Raw genomic sequence first — 21,401 nt, 5'->3', positions numbered from 1 at the left:
TGACTGTGAGATTTACGGGTTGTGGATATTGGAGACCAAGCTGGAAGGAGCCATGCAGTTGTACACTACCTCAATGAATTTACCTGGGTATATCACAGTCAAGGGATATAAAATGACAGAGACGAGAGAAAAAAAAGGTGAAGTATGCTATATAATCTCGACGTGGGTGCGGAGATGTCATGTCAAAAGAACAGTAACCAAAATAAAACCAAATGAAAAGGCCATGTTAAGCATATTCGAAGAGGGTTATCGAAGCGTTCACATAACCGACCGCAATTCTCCCAGACTCTTCATCGATAGCGATCTTGTTCCACAAGTCGTCGTCGCGTACACGAAATACCATGGAAGCTTGCGCACCGTCCTGCGAATTTACGGACGGCGATTCTCCCATCGTCGTCAGTGTCTTTCCTGCAAGTCGCTGGCCACAGTCGCTAGGCCCCATCCAGTCTTCAGTGTGGCTGTCAAGCCAGAGACCAGTGCCATATCTCCCGAGTGCAACGGACGACGGGGCGAACAAACGCACTGGAGAGCCTATCGTCTGCACTGGGGTGGGTTGTGCTAGGTAGGGAAGGTTGTATAGAGAAGTCTCCCGCCCTGGGACGTACGCAGGGTTTGGGGTGAGGACGAAATGATGCAAGATGTTCACCGGCCAAGGGTAGGTACTTCCAAACCGAATGACAAGGTTGATTGGAGAGGGGCGGTGCGAGCGCGCAGCGTGCCAGCTGACTTGCTCTGACATATTGACGGTGTCTGCGCGCCACTGGAAGCGGTGCTGTGCGAGTGGGTACGAGATGGGGGCGCCCGGTGTCGCGATGAGATTTGGCCGGGGAATGGTCGAGTAGAACTCGACAGTCTGTTGGCGAACGATTACCATGTAATCGTCGCGGAGATGCATCGCTTGGCAGTGATCGTTCTGCCAGTTTCCAAACCATAGAACTCAGCGACGGGTAGAATTACATGGAAACAAGCCAACCTGTAATATTGAGGGATTCACCAACTGGATTTTTTCACGAGGCTGATCGTTGAGGTCCCATAAACTGACTTCTCCGCCGTCTCCTGGACGGCGGGTAACGAGCGTGTTCCCACTGAGGAGATGAATCTCTCTAATGCCGTCAATGGCACCTAGTGGGATGAATGCCGACTCGGGATCTTCCTCTTCGAAGTCGATGGTGAGTATCTCCGTTCTATAATGAGTAATGAGCAAAAAGCGTTAAATTAGGAGTTACGAGTTACACTCACTGTGCTGACTGCATCACCATTATGGCCGGAGAAGATGGATCGTCATTAATGACAACCCCGCCATAGGGCCCATCCACGTGAGTCAGTTCTGCGATGCAGACGGGTTGAGGGGTAGCAACGTTCCAGCACTGGAGGACAAATTTTTTGGGTTGCGCGGTCATCGTGACAGAAATTAGCCAGCGGTTTCCTCTGCCAGGGAGAAACTGCATGAAAATAATGCGCGAATCTGGCTCGGTTGGCTTGTAAAAATCGACTTCCCTCTTCGCATCCGGATTAGGGTTGGTCCAGTTGGTGCGAAGAGCGAGCGCATTGCAGGTGAGCTGCTCGAGCTCTGAGGCTGACAAAATGTCAAGCGATCGTCCCTCAAGGTGGGGTATAGGAATGTTTTGCTCCTGGACATGAGTACGCAGGAGGAGAGCCCAAAGACTGCGCATACGCGTGACAGCGTTAAACATTTTACTAGTCTAGAAAATAAAATCAGATTGAAAAATACCATGAAACGAGACAGGGGCGCAAACCTGCCGCAGCGCCAGGACGCTCTGGATAGGAAGATGCTGAATTACATCGAGAAGTATGTCGAGAGGGACAGGAAAAGATGGAGAGTGATTCCATGAGTCAATGGCGAATTGATCCATAGTTGTTTTACGGTGAGTCAGATGAGGGTTGCTGTATGGTATTTATAGATGATAGCCGCAAGGGAAAGTAGAGCAGGAATGTATGTAAGAGCAAGCAGCCAGAGATGCGGATTCAGTCCACAAACAATTTATGTATGATGAAGTTCGGCTCTGGTTGCAACGTGTAGACTTGATCTCTACTGAGAGGCTCTAGTGGGAGATATAGACGTGGTAGGAGTGAAAGACATGAGAGTGATAGTTCATACTTATACGATGGACAAAGGAGGTAGTTAGTCCAGGCGGTGGTGATAGTTATCACCGATGCAGTGGAGAGTATGATTGTAGTAGGCTGAGTGAACGAATAGAGTCAGCTTCGCGAATCATGATGACAAGGAAACCCACGATGTTTTCTCTCTTTTCTTGAGCAATATTCCGGATCCGTGTGCCTCGCTCTTCTAAGTACGTCCGTGAGAGACAAAAGAGGGAAGTATGAATACCTTCGCAACGGCTATGAGGAAATGCATTTCTAGTTCACCTATAACGCGAAAAAATCGGACAATCTGAATATGCTGTTAATGGGGAAATGACCCTGCGGTAATTTAATATAATTGCGTCACTGAGCAATTACAGTACACCGGGCCTCACGAACTTGTCATGTTGGATGAGGTCGGACAACCATGAATGTTTCATACCTCAAGGAGCGAAATTCGCGGCCTTTACATTTGACTAATATTTTATGCAAAAAACATATCAAATCCCTTTTGTCCGAAATTACCTTTTTGGCTGTCAGCTAAGTAGTCCACTAGGATCCCTGTACTTATGACACTGGTCAAACCCCCTAACTTTATCCTACAGCTTCAAGCAAAAAATGCTATGAGGGAACCAGGGGCATGCGTCGTTTTCCTGTTCGTACTTATCAGACATGAAACCCGTTCATTGCTGATCAGATTAGATGGCCCCGTTAATTTTACTTCGGGTCCCATTATCATACGGCAAATCTAGGGTCAACGGTTATAATTGGGCTTTGGTCATGCGTGCGCCATGTGCCTAAGCCTCTGTTCGACCGCCTCAACGCCCTACTAGTTATTATAATACTTACCGACTTTGCAACATACAGACAATTGCCAATTATTGGCTCCACCATCGTGTGCGCTGCTCACATGGATTCGGTTACAGCAGATGAATCTCCCCGTCGTCGTCCCTCAGTTGTCCGCGACCGTCCTTCTAGGCCTCCGTTGCCACATGGACCACGCTTACGCTCCCGCACAAAAAATTCGCTTGATATGAACAGCCCCCCCGGAAGTACTATCGACGGAGGCTCTCCTGTCACCTCCGCATTGACGTCGCCTGTTTTCACCTCTTCCTTCCTCCGTTCAGGATCCCCAAGCGTTCTGGACGAGAGCCAATCCTTTTTCCTTGATGCCTCACTCCCACAGCCACAACGGAGGGCTTCTTCACGTGCACGCGCGACATCAAATATTGGTGTTCAAGTTTCACAGAATCTCACTTCGTTCCCTTCTTCTCCCTCAGTATCGCCTGCAAGGACACCACCAATTCAAAAGCAAAAACCTATGCTCTCCTCAAAGCCATCAATAGCGACATTCCTTCCTCCTCCCCCCCTTGCGCCCCCGCCTGCAATATCATTCGAATCTACCCCAATTCCATGGAAAGGCCTTCCCTACGAGGCCGCCCAATGGACGTTCACCTCACCCGAACTACAGGAGATAGTCTCACGTGCTATCAGGTTGAGCGCAAAAGAGTCCTTCATACGTCTCCTATCTCTGCAGGCACTCGACACAGATATGATAAAAGAAGCCGAGCGTCTCGAAGAGGAACGTCTAGCAGCGCAAGTCAAATGGAGATTTGAAATGAACAGACGAACCATGTTGTTGCAGGCCCTCAACTCATGTGCCGGTGTGTTCGCCAGCTCGAGGGAAGGCGATAAAGATAATGTATTGGGAAGTTTGATATCTCAGGTCGCAACTTCCATCGCTTCATGCGACTCTATCCTTGCATCCATCTTGCAGATGTCAGACCAACAATCCCAAATTTCGATAGTTCAGCATCGACATTGGGCATCAGCTCTCGGGATTGCACTTCGCAAGCTGAATAAGGCATTCGAGCGTCAGGGAGAAGAGATGAAACGCGCGGTCATACGCATTCAGACGCTCGAGGATGAGCTCGAGGAGGCCTGGAGAGAAGCGGAGGGTATGGCTGCTGAGATTGATGGGATGGAGGAGAGCGACGAGGATGAAGTTGATGATATGGATGACAACCAAACGCTTGGAGACATTACCATCCACACCGATATCGCACAAGTCATGGGTGTCACTGCTAAAGCTGTTGCATCAAAAGCCACTCTCATCTCTCAAGTGAAGCACGTATCATCTGACGCCAAGTCTGTCAAGTCTGTCAAATCTGTCAAATCCTCTCGCAGCAAACGATCCACCAAAGATGGCCCGAATCGGCTTTCGCGTCTATCAGCAGCGAAGACACGCTCACGCACTGCATCTAATGCCAGTTCTACGTTTGCCCAAAGCGTTGCGGACTCCGCCAGCGTCTCATATGTCACAAGATGATCCGCCACCCATGCCTGCGCTGCCAGACGCCTTACAAGGATGCTCGTTCCTTGATATGGACACCAGCGGCACGGAGTATTCTCGTCCGCCAAGAAAACAACTGCCTAACCGTGCGTATTCTTATAATTTTCCCATCGCTTGCTAACGTCTACATTTCAGGTGCTCCGGAGCCGACAGTCTCCCTCCCCGAACCTCCCCATACAGCAGGCCTTCCTCGAACTACCATTCCTTCCATTTGGATCGACGCCGATTCTAGCCCCGGTATGCGACCCAACGGTCTCGATCGCTCGCATTCCATGCAGATCTTCCCCTCTCTTCGACAGGGAGGGCGCAGAAGCGATCTCGTGATGAGCCTATCACAATCCGATCCCAGCAATTCGCCCTGTAGATAAGGTTGAGCCTGTTCTGGGCAGCACGGGGGCTCCGACAGTAGCGGACAGATTCCTCGCTGCAGATAGACCCATCCCCACTATCGAACGACCAGTATCAGCCATAGATAGGCTAGTGTCTGGTGCGATGGACCGACCACGTCCGACTGTGGACAGGAGGAGCTCTAGCTCACACAAGCTGTCGCAGCTGATTGAAAGGTCGTCGGGAATCTCTGCGACTATTTCTCTGGTGGGAGGTATTACTCGCGGGGCTTGCCCAGTTACCGGTCAACGGAAGGGTATCTCTGAGGGCAGGAACCCGCGGCGAGTCGAAACGCCAAGTAGATAGGCTGGGGACATGATCCATGTCGTCAGTCTATCTATGCATTCTCTGGGTATGTAACCCCCCCATCATATCCAGCGTGACCAAGTAACTGAAGTCCCTTCCATCAGACATAAGTCACATTCCATTTATACGCACATATGTGCCCTTCTCATCTACGGATATCTTTGATTATAGGAATTCACATACATAATTAATACCTGCTGTATAACATACTGACATATAATTTGTTTTCGCTGTCGCTGTTTTCGATATTTGCATGGCATTTATGTAACTATCTACTCATTCAGTCCAATAGATCAATCATGATGCTGAAACTAGTATAAGGAAGATCTGAACTACTGCCGTTGAATCACTTCTCCTCCCCCAGAATAATCGCACCCTTGTTCCCTATCAGAGTAGACCACGCTCCTTCCTGTCCTGCTTTAGTGGCACCCACGGTGGCGGGTAGGCCAGATGAACCCCAAATGCCTGCTTTCATAATACCTTTAGCGAGAACGCTAACCTGAATCTCCACGTTGGACGTAAAATACGATGCGGCGCCGGTCACGTAACTTGAATGTGTCAAATCAACATTGAAAAAGTTTTTAAAAGGGGGGGAAGCGTACCCAAAGATGGTCTCTGCGAGCCTTTTATCTTCGCGCTCTGCTCCTTTGAGGAAACCTGGGCGGAAGACGATAGTGTCCGCATACCCAAGGCGTGCTAAGCCTAGTTCGGTGAGACCTTTTGATCTGAAGGAAAGAAAGTCAGGGAGGGATTTGAGAAAGGGTAGGACATAGTGATGTTTGCGCACTTCGGATACAGGAAGGGAGACGAAGCATTAGCACCCGAAGACTAAATTCACGTCAATCCACGTAGCGTGCAACACAGGTTCGAAATGAACCCACAGAGAGGATACACGAGCCGCTGTTGATGTGTCGGATCATCTGATTTTCGTAGCCTTGCAGGCGTTCACAACATACCTGGGTTCACGCTATGCATAAGATGGTTTCGAAGATCACAAGAAAACTCCACTCACTCTCTGTCGATCTTCTCAAACATCTCTGCGCTCCCAGCCTTCGCGCGAGTCGTCCCAAGGGTTACGAACACGACATCCCACCGTCCATCCTTCAGCCCGCTGCATCCAGGTTTTCAAAGTCGATGGTTTTCTGTTCCAGCTTGCCCCTATTCTGAGGAAGGTCGGCTTCTGGTGTTACTCGTCGACCATATTCGCCAACTTTAGACCATTGGTCGCTTGTGAGAAGCTCGCGAAGGAGATTTCTGCCGGTTGCGCCTGTTGCACCGAGAATGAGAGCAGTCTTGCTTGTTGACATGGTGTTGCAGAAGGAGGTGACGGCGTGGAATCAGTGGATGCAGTGACGCGCATACGCGGCGGCGCACTGCCCCCGCCGGCACGCGATACCAAAAACGCTTTACTTATGTAAGTAGTCAAGACTGTCGTCCCTTAGGCCTTAACCGTTACGCCAAAAAGGTAGTGATAATCAAAGCTAGCGCTCACGCTTCATTATCGCGGACAGTATTTATGCTGGTTATGGGAACTCAGGTAAGCTAACGGGCTTACAACTTACATGCTTTTACTCAGGAGGTTGGGACTACAAACGTTCTCAGATCTCATCATGACACTACTCATGCTCAATTGTTGGGTCGTGGGCGCTAACCCACGCTATATCTTTTCACGTCGAGATTGACAGGACGGAAACTATTAGTGGCCTGAAGGAGGTTATCAAGGTGGAGGTGAAGCACGGCTCCGATCCTTTTGATGCCAAGTCTCTCGATATATGGAAGGGAGGAGAAATTCCTTGAACCAATCAAGGTACTGGGGTGGGTGTCCGCGTTTTGCTACTCACCATGATTACCACAGGCGGGAACCGGCTGTCTGGGATGCTAACACAGGTAAATTGCTTCAACGACGACCGACGGGCCATCCGTCGTAGTCGTCTCTTGCGGGAGCCTTCTCGTCTTTATCTTCATAATTGCAGATTAAGAATAACGGATTTGGTCATGTACTGGTACATCCGTCATGATAAACCAGACTCGCAGGGAGTGCAAATAACAAGATCTTAAGATCATATTATCAGAACTCTGTTTCACGATACGATGGCATACCTATGAGATAAATTGCGTACGGGCTTTTACCAGCGTATAGAAAATCTATTATGTACTAGTAGCTGCGGCGCTGATACGGCGGTTTACCTTGATCAGATTCAAACCTTCAAACTTTCAAACCTTCATCTCATCTTCAAGCTCAAGAATAATGTCATCCCTCGCGTTAGCAACTAACATGCACACAGCCGAGTCAAATGTCAATCTCTCCCAGGTATGGAATATCATCGGTGAACTGCAAATCGTCGTAAGTGCTCAGTTTTATAGGTATCCGCGTCCGTGGATACACAATAATATTTCCTCACTTCAGCTCGCACGTTCAATACAAGTGGTGACCGTATGTATATACCAATATATTAGAATATTATTTGATTGATGTCATGACCAGATTCCAGACCTCGAAACCCCGTACTCCCGAGCTAGTTTCCCCAACACGAACTACTTTGACACTGAGTCCAAAGACCAGACCATCAGCGCCATCATTACTGAACGCCAACAACAACGGAATGCAGTTTTGGACGAGATCTCAGGCCTAGAAACAGTCATGCACAGTATCGACAATCTTCGCCAGCAACTCGTCGAAAAGAAGGACAAGATCACCCAGTCCATGAATTTGCACAAGAGATTTGCATCGACTCTCTGGCGCTTGCCAACTGAAGTCCTATCCCAGATTTTTCATCATTGTCTCCCAACAATTCCAGCATTCGATGAACTCCAGCTGTCATCGCGGCTAGAAGCTCCCATGATGTTGACTGCGGTATGCCGACGATGGAGGGAGGTTGCTGTGGACACACCCAATTTGTGGTGCAAACTTCATGTGCCAATCGTCTCCAGAGACCATTGGGAGGGGCAAGCCTTCTGCTGTCACTCATGGCTCAAGCGGTCACGAGGTCTTCCATTATCGCTAGCTCTTCAATACTACGGAGATAGCTTTAAGCTACGAAGCCTTCTTCAGCCTTACATCAACCAAATATCGTCTCTCCATATCCATATCTTCCCAGACGCGGACGAACTTGATGTTTTGTTGGAAGACCTCGCAGCACTTCAGGACCTGACCATAGTCATTGAGGATCGTGACATGGCATTTGACACGCGATCTATCGATGAAGAATTTTCACAATCTATCTCACAACTGCCATTCACTCTGCGCAGTCTCACGGTAGTCGGGTTGTACCTCAAACCCAATGACATATCCTCTGTCAATCCCGTATGGGCCCACCTGACAAATGTCGACATCGAGATACATAAACCGCGTGCATTCCTCCACTTGCTCCAGCTAGGTCCCAACATCTCCTCGTTGAAAGTTCGCGTGGAATCCAACCGAACACGGGCCTTTAAGCCATTCACGCACACCAAACTTCAATCCTTACGCATCGGCTTTGGAAACTCATCCAGTAACCCATTACTTGTCCTGTTCAATGCTCTAACACTCCCCAATCTGCGCATACTTGAAGTTAACGATGTAAGAGTGTGGCCTCATGAGGAATTGAAGGCATTATTGTCGCGGTCAAAGTGCACCCTGGAGACCCTGATTTTCGGCCCTCGAGTGAAGACGACAGAGGAGCAGCGAGCGGAATATGTTGCCCTCATCCCCTCACTCGAGGTAGTGGCGTTGGAATATGGATTTGTTGACGGTATGCTCACCATTGTTCGCAGTGAGCAGTGACTTATTACATAGGATGGTGCACTGCACTGGCGCCCTGCATACTAAGTACTCCCTATCTCACTGCTCATAGTGTACAGTATAGGACCGGTCCTTTACCCACCCCCACTCCTTTACCCACCTCAGGCAAAACTTCTAATTTCTTCAATTTTTCGTATCAACATATAGAAAGTAATTGAAGATGAGGCCTCAACAGACATTGCTATAGTATATGATGAATACTTGATGTCTGCGATGTTGTGCATGACACAAATTAGTTGCCTCAGTGAATTCTATTGAGAGTCATAGTAGATCAATGATTTTTTTCAAGAAAAAGTGGCTGGTAGGATACATATATACTTCAAACATAATTTCCACCTGCAACAGAATTGTGAAAGTCTCCTTTGTTCCTTCTACAGAGTGGATAGATTGAACACAGGTAGTTTGTGAAGGTCTTATCTTGGTGAGCTTGTCACACATAGCTGTCATGCTGTTTGGCTTCCCAACTCTAAACTCACACATCAGGGTTTGCAATATTTAAGACAGGTTTGAATGTTGTGTGAAATGTCAAGATAATACTTAATATTTAGGTTGTCATCTAAGCAGATGTAAAATTTCAAATGTTAAAGAGATCTTGCACGACAAGAGAAATATAAAGCATCAGTGAACACTTTGTTGCTGGCTGAATGTCATTGACAATAAGAAATATAAATATATTTTTAATGCTGGTCTAAACTTCAAAATGAAACTTCACATTTAAAACTTCAACCATCCCACATGACTGAATATTCAGATATGAGAGGGTGCTGACCATCCCTTACAGCTACTGCTTGACATGTCAGTGCGATGGTCATCAACATTTACTATGCTAGAACGGGCAGAAACACAGTGAAAGGTGAGTATTAATGTTGGTGGCATGTTCATAGTATCAATAGGTGACCAACAGTATATCAATACCTTTATTTATGAAATGGGCCTGAAGGAGCCGAACCTAGAGAAGAGGAAGAAAATTGGTGAGTTAGAGTTATGGAATGAGGAGTGGGAACATGTCAAACTGTTTCTTGATCTCCTTGCTGTGAGTATTGTTGTGTCTGGCTTTCGAGTGATGACATTTATGTCTCCTTTGAAGCATGCGGACAATGCTCAACAAGCTTTTTCATCTGATCGAAACCTGAGTCTACATCTTGCTATTCCAGCCCTTGAAGTGCTACACAAAGCATGGAGCTCAAGGCTTGCAAAACCGAAGTATGCCCAGTTCAAAGTGCCTCTTCAGGCTGTGATAGACAAGATTGTGGTTTACTATGAGAAGACCAGCAACTCAAATGCTTATATCATGGCAATGTGTATGTTGTTTGTATTTCTACTTGATGATTGATTTAACTGACCAACAGTACTTGATCCTAATGAGAAAATGAACCATTTCAAGAAGTACTGGGATGAAAAATTGCAACAAGAGGCTCTCAAGAACGTGGAACATGTCATAAGTATTTGAACCAATTCTCATGACAATCATTTGACTCCATTATCAGTTTCAGGAGTATTACATGTGCATTCATGGCAACTGTTACAATGGCGCTATATTTTCTTTTCTCTTTCTTTTCTTACTTACTTATCGGGTCTCATGACTGCTTATCAATACATCCAACACGTGAACACTTACTCATATGCTTACTCATTATGCTTATGCAGATGATTACTCATACTAGTCCCTGATTGGTTGATCCAACATTGTACCATTTCTTGTCTCCTTTTCTGATTGGTTGACACTATCTTTCCATTCTCACTTACCTTTCATGATAGGGTTATCTACCTACAGACTGGCCCTAAACCACTTTCTTGCTACCTATATATACCACACCCCCTGTACTTGTATTCCTTAACTTGAATCTACTAGGTTCTCCCTGATAACTCGAGTTCACCAATCTAGCTGCCTCTCAGCAGACTAGCCTTGATATCTGATCTAGTGAGCCCTTGACACTCGACTAGCCTGAACCCTTGATCTAGCGGACCTTGACATCTGACTAGCTGAAACTTGCGATACACCTTAGTCTTGATCATCTTTTATTGGATCACTAAGGAAGAACTATCCTAGTCATAACAAAAGATTCAAGTTCTTCATTGATGGAGCTCACCCAGGACTCATCAAGAAACTCTATAACACTGGAGTAATCCCTGAAGAGTATGACAAGTTTGTTAAAAAATGTGTCACCCTTGACAATGCTTGACTTCACTTCAACATGATCAGTGCTCACAATGGAAACACCTACCAGAAGAAGAACTTCGGTCCTAGCCGATACACACCCTCTAGAGATCCGAATGCCATGGAAGTAGATCGCTTATCTGAAGCTGACAGAAAAGAGTATATGAGAACAGGGAAATGCTTCTGCTGCGCCAAGACAGGACATCATGCAAATGACCCTAACTTCCATCCCCAAGGAGATGATAAAAGAAGCAATGGGAAAGTACCGGCAAGGTGTGAAGCGCCTGAAAAAGACACTGAGGAAGAAGAAGAGGAGGAGGAGGAGGAGGAGGAGGAGGAGGAGGAGGAGGAGGAGGAGGAGGAGGAGGAGGAGGAGGAGGAGGAGGAGGAGGAGGAGGAGGAGGAGGAGGAGGAGGAGGAGGAGGAGGAGGAGGAGGAGGAGGAGGAAACCACCTGCCAAATGGATTTTTAGAAGGAAGGACTGTTTCAATGTCAGTACCTTCCATTGATATATGCCTTGTATGAACAGTAGGAGACAGAAAAGAATTTTGGGTACTGGCTACCCTGATCCTCACAGAGTGTGCACAAACCATTGAAACAACCATCATTGTTGACTGTGGAGCAGCAGGAACATTCATCAGCTGGGACTTCATCAAGGAACACAACATCCCCATCAAATGACTCTCTGAACCATTCCAGATCAGGACCACCAATGGATCTTACTCTTCTGACGGACCAGTCTCCTACTACTGTGTCCTTGGACTCAAGATTCTCTTTGGAATACCTTGTACGAGCTATTCACCCTGACATTGATTGGACCAAGCAGATAAAGCGAGTTTAGGTGAGCAGCGCACGAAGCAGGAGCTAGTAGAACAAATATATCTCAGGCTCTATGAAAAGACCTCAGTAAGAGTGGGTAAAGTACCTAGTAGAACAAATATCTAATGGTATGCTAGCTCTGTAGAATAACGTGAAAATATGAGACTTACATCTTAGGCTCTATGAAAACACCTGAGATGTTCTAATGACTCAAAAGGTTCTTTATAGTACGGATAGGATAGATAATTAAATTGTCTGTAACATAGGGATAGGCGTTCCAATATTGACGAGCCTCAGCCGACGTCAATGCATTGCCTCGTCGCACTCACTGGTTGCACTCATATTGTTTCACTTTCATCTTCTATGGTTTGTCTTCTGTTTCTTTTGCTTCACCAGATTCCAACAGCAGACCATTTCTATCCCTGCAACACCTTGCTCCAGAAAGATAGAACAATCCCTCAAGAAGCAACAAAATGCCAAGAAAAACCCTGAACCTGCCAAGAAACCATCCAAGAAAGCAACAGTAGAAGAAGTATGAGAAGAATCTCTTCCCCCTCTAAACTCTGAAGAACCACTCCCCAACCTGATCCCTGATCCCAATGATGATGAAGAAATCGAGATGCCTGACTTTAATCAGAAGGAGATGTATGGGTTACTGACCAACTTGCCCAAAAAGTAGAAGACATTGCAACCTACCCTCTTTCCGATGACAAAATTCTCATTGAATATGCACAAGATGGCACTACTATCTGAATCATCGAAAACCTCTCCTTTGACTCCCCACTCACTGCCAATGGAACCTCTGCCACCAAAATCCGATGAACAAGCACAACTGCCCCACTATGAAACTCTTGGATTCTCACCACTTCGACGGAAGAAGAATATTACAAGATAAGTAACAAAGCACAAGAGTTTGCCATGGCAGGAGAACAAGCAAAGCAGAAGAAGTCTTTCAAAGAATTAGTTCCCTCTTATCTCCATGATTTTGCTGACATATTCGCCAAAGATGGGCTAAATAAACTTCCTCCATCCAGACCAGGAATTGACCATTGCATTGAAACAAAGCCAGTGTTAAGGTCGTGCTCAAGGGAGAGGTCACTCAAAGGGCTTTGGCTTCAGCTCGTGCGCTGTGCCCCTTACCCAAGTACGTGCCCTTAATTTCCGGGGGACAGAGGGGAAGTCCAATGGAAGTCCGGGGAATTCTGGAGGACAGAAGTTGGTGGAGTTTGGTGGAACTCCGGAAGACTTATGTGGGGACGGAGTAAGGCTACTACGGAAGTCCAGAGTAGAAACAGAACAGAGGTTAGACTACCCTAAGGTAGAGCCGGAGAAGTAGTCCTAAGGTTTAACCCCTAAGACTCAGAGGTGGACAAGAGGTGAGACTCAAGTCCAGAGATTGCAGGAATGAGCAGAACTAAGATGGAGAGTCGGAGGTATAGTCAAAGGAATCAATCCTAAGACTCAGAGATTGACAAGAGACAAGCTCAAGTCCGGAGGTACAGGAATGAGCAGGAATTAAGGTGATATTTGAACTGAGGAGTTCCAGAGTTTTACAGGAGTTTATATACTGTAGGTATCATGTAAGTAAATCAGTCAGCACAGTAAAAGCTATGTCCAAAGCATATGGAGGGTCTATTAGTAAGTGTACAATGGATCAAGGAAATGAGGTCAGAAATGAAGTGCCAATGGACAGATCAGTAAGCAAAGCGGAAAGGTGTACAACCGGTAACCAGAGAGCAGTGTTCTAAAAGGAGATAGGTGTAAGTCCAGAGATGAAAGCGGAGCGCCAGGTGGAACAGGACAGAGAACCAGACTTTCATAGGGGAGAATCTGGAGTTCCGGATCCAGAGGTATGGGATATAGTGTCGGAGGAAATAGGGGTAGTGTCGGAGGAGCGGAAAAGAGTCAGGCAGAGGTAGCAGGGCTAGTCCTACTGAAATGCACTTTGTGCATTGTCAGAGAAGGAGGGATGGAGCGGATGGGGAAACAGGGGGTCGGACTAGTGATAGGGATGTTCACAGGTGGTATTGGAGGTGCTCAGATCCGGTATATGACAGCCAGGATTCATCCCTAAATCATCCAAGATCTACCCCCTATCTGAGAAAGAACAAGAAGCAGTCAAGATGTTTCTAGATGAACATATCCAGAAAGAATTCATCACCAAATCAAAATCCCCAAGCCAGCAGTTTCTTCATGAGTAAGGTGCCGATTTGGAGCTTGCCGGAGAGTCAGCACCAAGCGTCCAACTGAGCAAAACACCTGGTCCTTACCTATTTCTCTTATCGCTATTCGAATATTAGCATCCGCATATCATACCCTTAGCACAGTTCCTTACTATTCATTGTCTTAATCACTCTCTCACATCCAGAAAATCTCGCACCGCACTTTATCTCTTTCTTTCATTATAATCAACCCTACACTATCCAATCCTTTGCATTGCCACCAATGACTTACCAACACCTGAACCTACAACTCCCGAGCTCTTCATCACCTCAAGCCAGCTCTTCAGGTCCAACCACACCACCTGAAGCACCTCTACCAATGGAATCAGCCGAACCCCCAGCAGACCAAGGATGAAGTACAACGCGGACCAGAACAGCAGCAATGAGGCAGTCTGCCAGAATTGCCAGCGCAGGTGCCAAAGCCAAAGCCAAAGCCAAAGCCAAAGCCAAAGCCAAAGCCGAAGACGCAGCACCACCCCAAGGCAGCACATCTTGGACAACTCCTCTGCCTGGTGCGCCAGCAAAGTCAACAGCCAAGCCAGCAGCCAAACCATCTGCCAAGCAGGCGGCTACTAAGCAGACACCCCCAATCAATGCACCAGATGCCCCAAGCCCCCCCGGCCCCAGCACTTCCTCAACAAGCAGCAGACATAACGGCGCTGCTTGCACGCATAGTGCAGCTAGAGCAAGAGCAAGCAGCCAGAACCACGCAGCCAGCGGAAATCCCCCACAGGACAGTTCCCCCCACACTATTTGCTTCCCCAGAAGAAGTCGAGAAAGCAAGGGCTGCCGCCGCCGCAGCCAGAAAGGACAAATCCAAGGTCACTCTCCCAGAAATAGTGCTAGGCTACAAAGCGAACCCCCTCAACACTGGTGAGAATCCTCTCCTTCTTTGTTTCTCCAACCGGTAGTTTTCCTCTCGATGTCACACTTCATGCACACCGAGGGCAGTGTTCAGTGCCTTGGGTCCCTACCTACAACCCAAGGCATGCGAGACATCTGCGTGTTCGAGTGCAGTCATTCACCATCGCTGAGCTAAAGGCCAGCAAAACCAAAGAGCAGCAGGCTCGAGATGCTAAAGGCACTCTTGCAATATGTCAGGCAGCAGGTCAGACTATTGGTTTCAGGCCATGAAGTGACAAAAGAAGGGGCTTGAGGCTGCCAAAATGTTCTCCGCCCTGCATATGATCATAGGCACACTCAGCCCAACCTACCCAATCACCCCAAATGAAGCCTAAGGCTGACGACAGCCCGTGTTTTTACAGCCGTTCCGCCCAAGGTAGATGAGGCCTTCAAGGCTTTCAAATATGTACCTTACAGTGCGCTTACATTGTTGGCTCGATGGCAAGCCATCAGAAGCGGAGAAGAAGCCTTCATCATCTCAGCATCGGGTTTGATAACAGCCAGAGGGCTTGACCACTGAAATGAAAGGAGCATATCCTTATCCGACTGGATAGGAGCAGCGAATGCAGCGGAAGAGCGCACTGAGCACTATCATGGGGCAGCTCGAGCCAAGGCACTAAGAGCGCACCATAGTGTTGTCCTAGGACTAAGCTGATCCCACTCTTGGGACGTGGCAGTCGAGTATGACATACAGCAATGTGAGATGGTGGTGCAGCACCCACAGCACAACTTATCGCAGCTGGACGACAAAGCCCTGACCATCATCGCGACACATATGGTAGCTAGGCAGCCAGCCTTAACTGCCGCATATAGTACTCCGCAATTCAAGAGGCCACTACCACCTTCTTTGTCATCATCCCAGCAGCCACCAAAGAAAAAGTCCAAACTCCAGTGCTTTCGGTGTGGAGGAGCAGATCATCTACCAGGCGACTGCACAGCAGAATCAACCATCACTGGGCACCCAGCAGCCCAGATCACAGCATCAGCCAAGAGCGCACACACCCTTGCAGCCCCAGGTGGAAAGATATTCTGCATTGGTTGGGCATGATTCTCCAGCTGCCACTTCGCTAATGCCTGCATCAACTACCACGGATGCAGCATCTGCAGAGACACTGCCCACGGCACAGGAACCTGCAGAGCGGCCCAACCTAGACCCTTGGCAGGTCATAATGCCCCTTATCACATCAAAGCTTGAGGAGCTTCTTTATAAATATAGTATATACGAAGAATGGAAACATATGATATCCAGCATCAAGGAAGGATTTGACGTAGGAGTCAGAGAATCTCCGAAGACCACGCAAACTTTTCGAAAACCATGCATCATCTCAACTCAACATCAACATTATAGATCAATACATAATCAGCGAGCAGAGCACAGGGCGCTACTCTCGCGCATACTCAATATCGGAATTAGAATCCATAATCGGCCCCTTCCGCATGTCCCCACTCGGTCTCATACCGAAACCAAACTCCATGAAGTTCAGACTCGTGCAGGACATGTCCTACCCTCGCGACAATCCTGAGAATCCTTCCGTCAACATGGGAATAGACCCAGACGCATTCCCAACAGAATGGGGAACGTTCGACAGCGTCGTCAACTTGATCCTTTCACTGCTCGACAGCTGCATCGCAGCAATGTTCGACATTGCATCAGCCTACAGGATCATACCTGTACACCCCAGTCAACAATGGGCTCTGTGCATTCTTTGGCGAGATTGAGTATACATCAACAGAGCCCTCATGTTCGGACTGAGCTCCAGTGCAGGAGTATTCAGCTCGGTAGCAGACATGCTCGTCGCCATTTACAAGAAAGCCGGATTTGGTCCAATTCGAAAGTGGGTGGACGACTTCTTCGTCATCCACCTACCGCACCAAGATTGGACAGAGGAAGAATTCATCGCCCTGTTGTCCGTTTTTGGGGTTCCATGGAGCTTGGAGAAGCTGCGAGCCTTCACAGCTCGACAATGCTACATCAGCTTCAGCTGGGACTTAGTACATCGATCAGTCTCACTACCCGAGGAGAAGATGGAAAAGACCTTATCTCTGTTGCAAGCATGGCTCACGAAAGGAGCTCGCTTCACGACAATTGAAGCAGCGAGCTTGCACGGCAAGCTGGTCCATATTTCATCGATTTTCCCGCTGATCCGCCCCTTCCTACGCTCAATAGCCCTTTTCGCCAACAAATTCAAATTGCAGCGAGCACACTATTGGCTGACCTGCAATGGGCGTTAGAAATTCTAGCAGTATTGCCACGAGAAAGACCCTTGCACACCCAGAAACCAGTCGACCTCCTCTGGTGGGGCGACGTGAGTACTTCCTTCGGAATAGGTGTAGTGGTAGGCTGACATTGGGCAGCATGGAAATGGAAAGAGGGCTTCCTAGTAGGCTCAGGACACGAGCACAACATCGGCTGGGCCGAAGCCACAGCCGTGGAACTGGGTCTGAGGCTCATTATCCACCTTGGCTTACATAAGCGCCCAAACGTGAAGGGCCAATCCTTATTGGTTCAATTGGACAATGCTGGTGTCATAATATCGATAAACAAGGGCCGATTGCGCAGCCAAGCCACGAACATCGTACTCAAAGAAATCTATCTATTGCAGGCAAGTTCAATAGTTGTTCGTTATTCGTGTCAAAATTCACGCCCATGGCGCAGGCACTCAACGGGGTCCATCTCAAACTCGAACACGTCCCCAGCCAAATCAACATTTCAGATCTGCTATCATGTGGCGACATTCAAGCCTTCCTAGATGGATTTTCGGGCCCATCATGCAGAACGGACTTCCCACTCCCTTCACACCTCAGAGACAAGATGTCATTTGTTACAGCCTAACTACCACATCAGCAGAAATCAACACCCCAGCATCCATCGAGCCATTATCCCTTCGAACGTCACCACTACGCCCACCCTGCCCAGCCGACGAGCGCATCTTTCGCTGGCGTGGAGTCAACACCCCGCCCCCTTCCACAATCGACAATCCCTTAATCCACTTCCTCGCCAATATATCCAACCAGGCCTCCCTTCAAGAGATGGAGAGTTACAGATCAGGCCTGCAAAAGTTCCACATCTTCTGTGACATCTTCTCCGTCCTGGAAATGAACCATCTGCCAGCATCATTCAAGTTATTACACTTGTTCACTCTCTGGGCCATATCCGACCCATCCATAGCTGATTCGTTCCTAAGGTCATCGTCGGCTGAAGCGGTCCCCTTTGAACCAGTGTCAGTAGCAAGAAAATACCTATCTGCAGTCCGCACATGGCATATAGCACAAGGATGGCAACCCTCGCTAACGCCAGATCATTTCACGTGCATAAACTGGTCACTCCGAGGAATGGAAAACCTACAGGGGACATGCCACAAACCAGTCAGGCCCCCAATTACCATCCGCATGGTATTGGCCATCAAAGCCACTCTACAGATAGACCAGCCATTCGATGCGTGCATCTGGGCGATGTTGAGCTGCGCATTCTTTGGAATGATGCGGTTCAGTGAAGTCGCTGTCAAGTCACGCACCAGTTTCGACAAATTGAAACATATCACGCAAAAGGATGTTCATTTCGGTGTCGACCTAGCCAGAAAACCATACGCCAGACTTGACCTACCACAAGCCAAGACGGCAAAGTCAGGAGAAACTCAATCAGTATTCATAGTGGAGCAAGGAGAACTCTGCCCAATCCAAGCACTACGGAACTTAGCGAGTGTGGTTCCTGTGCTACCAGATGACCCGCTATTTTCGTGGAGGGACAGCAAAGGGTGCGTTTGACCAATGGTCAAAGCCCGGGCAATCGAGACGGTAAACAATATCCTGTCCACCTGGAACTGGGGGACAACGTTTGGGCACTCATTCAGAATTGGCAGAGCATCATTCTACCTGGCCAACAAGGTAGACCCAGAGATAGTTCGGATCGCCAGCCGATGGAAGTCGTTGGCATACAAGACTTACATCAGAACCTTTGAACAAATAGCAACTCAACATCTCGGTGGCTTAACGGAGATGGTACAAACTGTCAATAGCTAGCTCACTCGGTTGGGTTTAGCCGCTGAGTTCAGCCGCAGTTGTGAGCTCGTTAGCAGCAGGGTGAGCGGCTTATTCTCTCAGCGTCCAGCCCGAGCTAACGCTCGGACTCAGCCCAACCTACATGCCTCGCATTCAGTTGATTCGTCAAGCAGTAAGTCGAAGTTGGATTTGTGGGAAAGAAAGACAGATCCCTCCAACCCTGCCAAGACTATCAATACATCAATGAATGGACAATACAAAACACCTACCCTCTCCCCTTGATTCCTCTGCTTATTGCCAAACTCCAAAATGCAAAGTACTTCACCAAGATGGATGTTCACTCCAGATACAACAACATCCTGATTCACCCAGAAGATTGTTGGAAAGCTGCGTTCACAACAGAATTCAGTCTCTATGAACCAAATGTTATGTTCTTTGGGCTTTGCAACTCCCCAGCCACATTTCAAGCATACATGAATCGTACCTTCCAACAAGAACTCAATGAGGATGGTTGGTAATCTACATGGACGACATCCTTATCTTCTCGGACTCCCTTGAAGAATATCAGAAGTGAACCCGTAGGATCCTGGAAATCCTAAGGAATGAGAAACTCTTCCTAAAACCAGAGAAGTGCCTTTTTGATGTACAAGAAGTTGACTATCTTGGAATGATCATTTGTTCCAGGACAGATAGTGATGGATCCTGCCAAACTAAAAGGGATTGAAGAATGGTCTGTACCGAAGAACGTAAAGGATGTCCGATCATTCCTCGGCTTCTGTAACTTCTATTGTCATTTCATCTCCCACTACTCCAACATTGCTAGACCCCTTGTAGACCTGACAAAGAAGACTTCCACATTCGAATGGGCACCCCCCTGCAATGACTGCCTTCAACAAACTCAAAGAATTCTTCCTTTCTACCCCTGTTCTTCAAAACCCTGATCCGACTCGGCAATTTGCCCTTGCCACTGATGCCTCCCTTGTTGCCACTGGCGCAGTACTTCTCCAAACTGATGAAAACGGAGTATACCACCCATGTGGGTATCTTTCCCAATCCTTCAACCCTGCAGAACAAAACTACCAGATCTATGATAGGGAACTCCTTGCTGTCATCTATGCCCTGAAGAACTGGCACCACTACCTTGAAGGGAACCCACACCCTGTCATTATTTTCACTGATCACAAGAATCTCCTTTATTTCTGTTTTTCTCAGAAACTTACCTGTAGACAAGCCAGATGGCAACTGACACTTTCTGAATTTGACCTAGAATTTGACCATGTCCCTGGAAGCAAAATAGCCGCCCCAGATGCTCTTTCATGCCAACCAGATCACCTTCCCGATTCTCTTGATAATACAGACATCACTCTTCTCCCCAATTCTCTTTTTGTTTGCCTTTTAGATACTGACTTTGAAAATGCCATCTGTTCTCCCAATCCTATCTCTGATACAATCGTATTAGCTGCCAGCAAGGCTCTAGATGGCCTCTGTCTTCCTCCTATGACTTCTTCCCTTTCTGATTGGTCTTTCAATAATAACATATTACGATACAAGAACCGTGCTTGTGTACCTCCCCACCTCCGCTCCTGTATCCTTTCCCTTCACCATGATCAGCCCACTGCAGGGCACCCAGGTCGCTTCAAAACTGAAGAACTCATCAAATGTGACTACTGGTGGCCCCAGATGGGCTCCTTTATCCAAAAATATGTCAAAGGCTGTGCTATATGCCAGTAGATGAAATCTGATACACACCTGATTACACCACCCCTGACACCAATTCCCTCCTCTGCCATGCGACCATTCTCCCAGATCTCCATCAATCTTATCACTGACCTCCCTGTCTCCTATGATTTTGATTCTATCATGGTCATGGTAGACCATGGTCTTACAAAGGGGGTAATTCTCTCTCCTTGCAAGAAAACCATCACTTCTGAAGGAGTCACCCAACTTTTCTTCAAGAAAGTCTTCCTCTGATTTGGCCTACATGACAAACTTATCTCTGATCACAGCCCACAATTCACAATTTGCATCAAAGTTCTCTAAAGAGCTTGGAAGACTTCTTGATTATGAAGTAGCCCTTTCTACTGTCCTATCATCCCCAGGACTGATGGACAGACTGAATGACTAAACCAAGAACTTGAAACTTACCTTTGCATCTATTGTCACTCAGCACCCACTGACTGAGGTAAAGCATCTTCCCATGGCAGAATTCAGTTCATAATCACCAAAAACACGATGCATGCAATGCTTCCCCTTTCTTCCTCATGATGGGATATGAACCCTGAGGAATTCCTCATGCCTTCCCTCCAACCAACATCCCTGCATCAGAAGAATGAATCACTTATCTGCAAAAGATCCGAGAAGAAGCCCTCA

At 47.6% G+C, this 21,401-nt stretch overlaps 8 protein-coding genes across 8 annotated transcripts; 6 read left to right on the top strand and 2 right to left on the bottom strand.

The window, feature by feature from the left end:
* Nucleotides 1-226: 226 nt before the first annotated feature.
* Nucleotides 227-1,874, bottom strand: EDB91DRAFT_1245430 (uncharacterized protein; the record flags this gene model as incomplete). Its single annotated transcript, XM_041322543.1, has 4 exons — nucleotides 227-913; nucleotides 974-1,184; nucleotides 1,240-1,703; nucleotides 1,758-1,874. The coding sequence occupies 4 exons, from the start codon at nucleotides 1,872-1,874 to the stop codon at nucleotides 227-229; spliced, it is 1,479 nt and encodes a 492-aa protein (XP_041180512.1).
* Nucleotides 1,875-2,907: 1,033 nt separating this feature from the next.
* Nucleotides 2,908-5,386, top strand: EDB91DRAFT_1115720 (uncharacterized protein). Its single transcript, XM_041317941.1, has 5 exons — nucleotides 2,908-4,328; nucleotides 4,375-4,542; nucleotides 4,592-4,816; nucleotides 4,938-5,195; nucleotides 5,254-5,386. Exons 1-4 carry the CDS (start codon nucleotides 3,014-3,016, stop codon nucleotides 5,147-5,149), a joined length of 1,920 nt encoding a protein of 639 aa, XP_041180511.1. The 5' UTR covers nucleotides 2,908-3,013; the 3' UTR covers nucleotides 5,150-5,195; nucleotides 5,254-5,386.
* A 105-nt stretch (nucleotides 5,387-5,491) lies between these two features.
* Nucleotides 5,492-6,590, bottom strand: EDB91DRAFT_1115716 (uncharacterized protein). The gene is given in 6 exon segments (XM_041317940.1): nucleotides 5,492-5,697; nucleotides 5,752-5,935; nucleotides 6,031-6,083; nucleotides 6,162-6,250; nucleotides 6,340-6,521; nucleotides 6,535-6,590. The coding sequence occupies 5 exon segments, from the start codon at nucleotides 6,454-6,456 to the stop codon at nucleotides 5,496-5,498; spliced, it is 645 nt and encodes a 214-aa protein (XP_041180510.1). The 5' UTR covers nucleotides 6,457-6,521; nucleotides 6,535-6,590; the 3' UTR covers nucleotides 5,492-5,495.
* Nucleotides 6,591-7,380: 790 nt separating this feature from the next.
* EDB91DRAFT_1198477 (uncharacterized protein) lies at nucleotides 7,381-9,224 on the top strand. Its single transcript, XM_041320623.1, has 2 exons — nucleotides 7,381-7,493; nucleotides 7,635-9,224. Exons 1-2 carry the CDS (start codon nucleotides 7,398-7,400, stop codon nucleotides 8,910-8,912), a joined length of 1,374 nt encoding a protein of 457 aa, XP_041180509.1. The 5' UTR covers nucleotides 7,381-7,397; the 3' UTR covers nucleotides 8,913-9,224.
* Nucleotides 9,225-16,343: 7,119 nt separating this feature from the next.
* On the top strand, nucleotides 16,344-16,529 carry EDB91DRAFT_1021681 (uncharacterized protein; the record flags this gene model as incomplete). Its single annotated transcript, XM_041312571.1, has 1 exon — nucleotides 16,344-16,529. A coding segment is annotated over one exon (186 nt), but the record flags the coding sequence as incomplete, so codon positions are not given.
* EDB91DRAFT_1198475 (uncharacterized protein) lies at nucleotides 16,344-17,866 on the top strand. The gene is made up of 4 exons (XM_041320622.1): nucleotides 16,344-17,021; nucleotides 17,074-17,235; nucleotides 17,303-17,635; nucleotides 17,689-17,866. The coding sequence occupies exons 1-3, from the start codon at nucleotides 16,604-16,606 to the stop codon at nucleotides 17,503-17,505; spliced, it is 783 nt and encodes a 260-aa protein (XP_041180507.1). The 5' UTR covers nucleotides 16,344-16,603; the 3' UTR covers nucleotides 17,506-17,635; nucleotides 17,689-17,866.
* Nucleotides 17,867-18,254: 388 nt separating this feature from the next.
* On the top strand, nucleotides 18,255-18,701 carry EDB91DRAFT_1026132 (uncharacterized protein; the record flags this gene model as incomplete). Its single annotated transcript, XM_041312637.1, has 1 exon — nucleotides 18,255-18,701. A coding segment is annotated over one exon (447 nt), but the record flags the coding sequence as incomplete, so codon positions are not given.
* Nucleotides 18,702-18,797: 96 nt separating this feature from the next.
* Nucleotides 18,798-18,983, top strand: EDB91DRAFT_1001010 (uncharacterized protein; the record flags this gene model as incomplete). The annotated part of the gene is made up of 1 exon (XM_041312237.1): nucleotides 18,798-18,983. A coding segment is annotated over one exon (186 nt), but the record flags the coding sequence as incomplete, so codon positions are not given.
* Between the last annotated feature and the right edge of the window lie 2,418 nt (nucleotides 18,984-21,401).

Source organism: Suillus paluster (assembly GCF_016628075.1).
Source record: "Suillus paluster strain FC165 chromosome Unknown EDB91scaffold_10, whole genome shotgun sequence".
Classification (NCBI taxonomy): domain Eukaryota; kingdom Fungi; phylum Basidiomycota; class Agaricomycetes; order Boletales; family Suillaceae; genus Suillus; species Suillus paluster.
The sequence above is the reverse complement of the archived record's forward strand: the minus strand, read 5'-3'. Positions and strand labels throughout refer to the sequence as shown.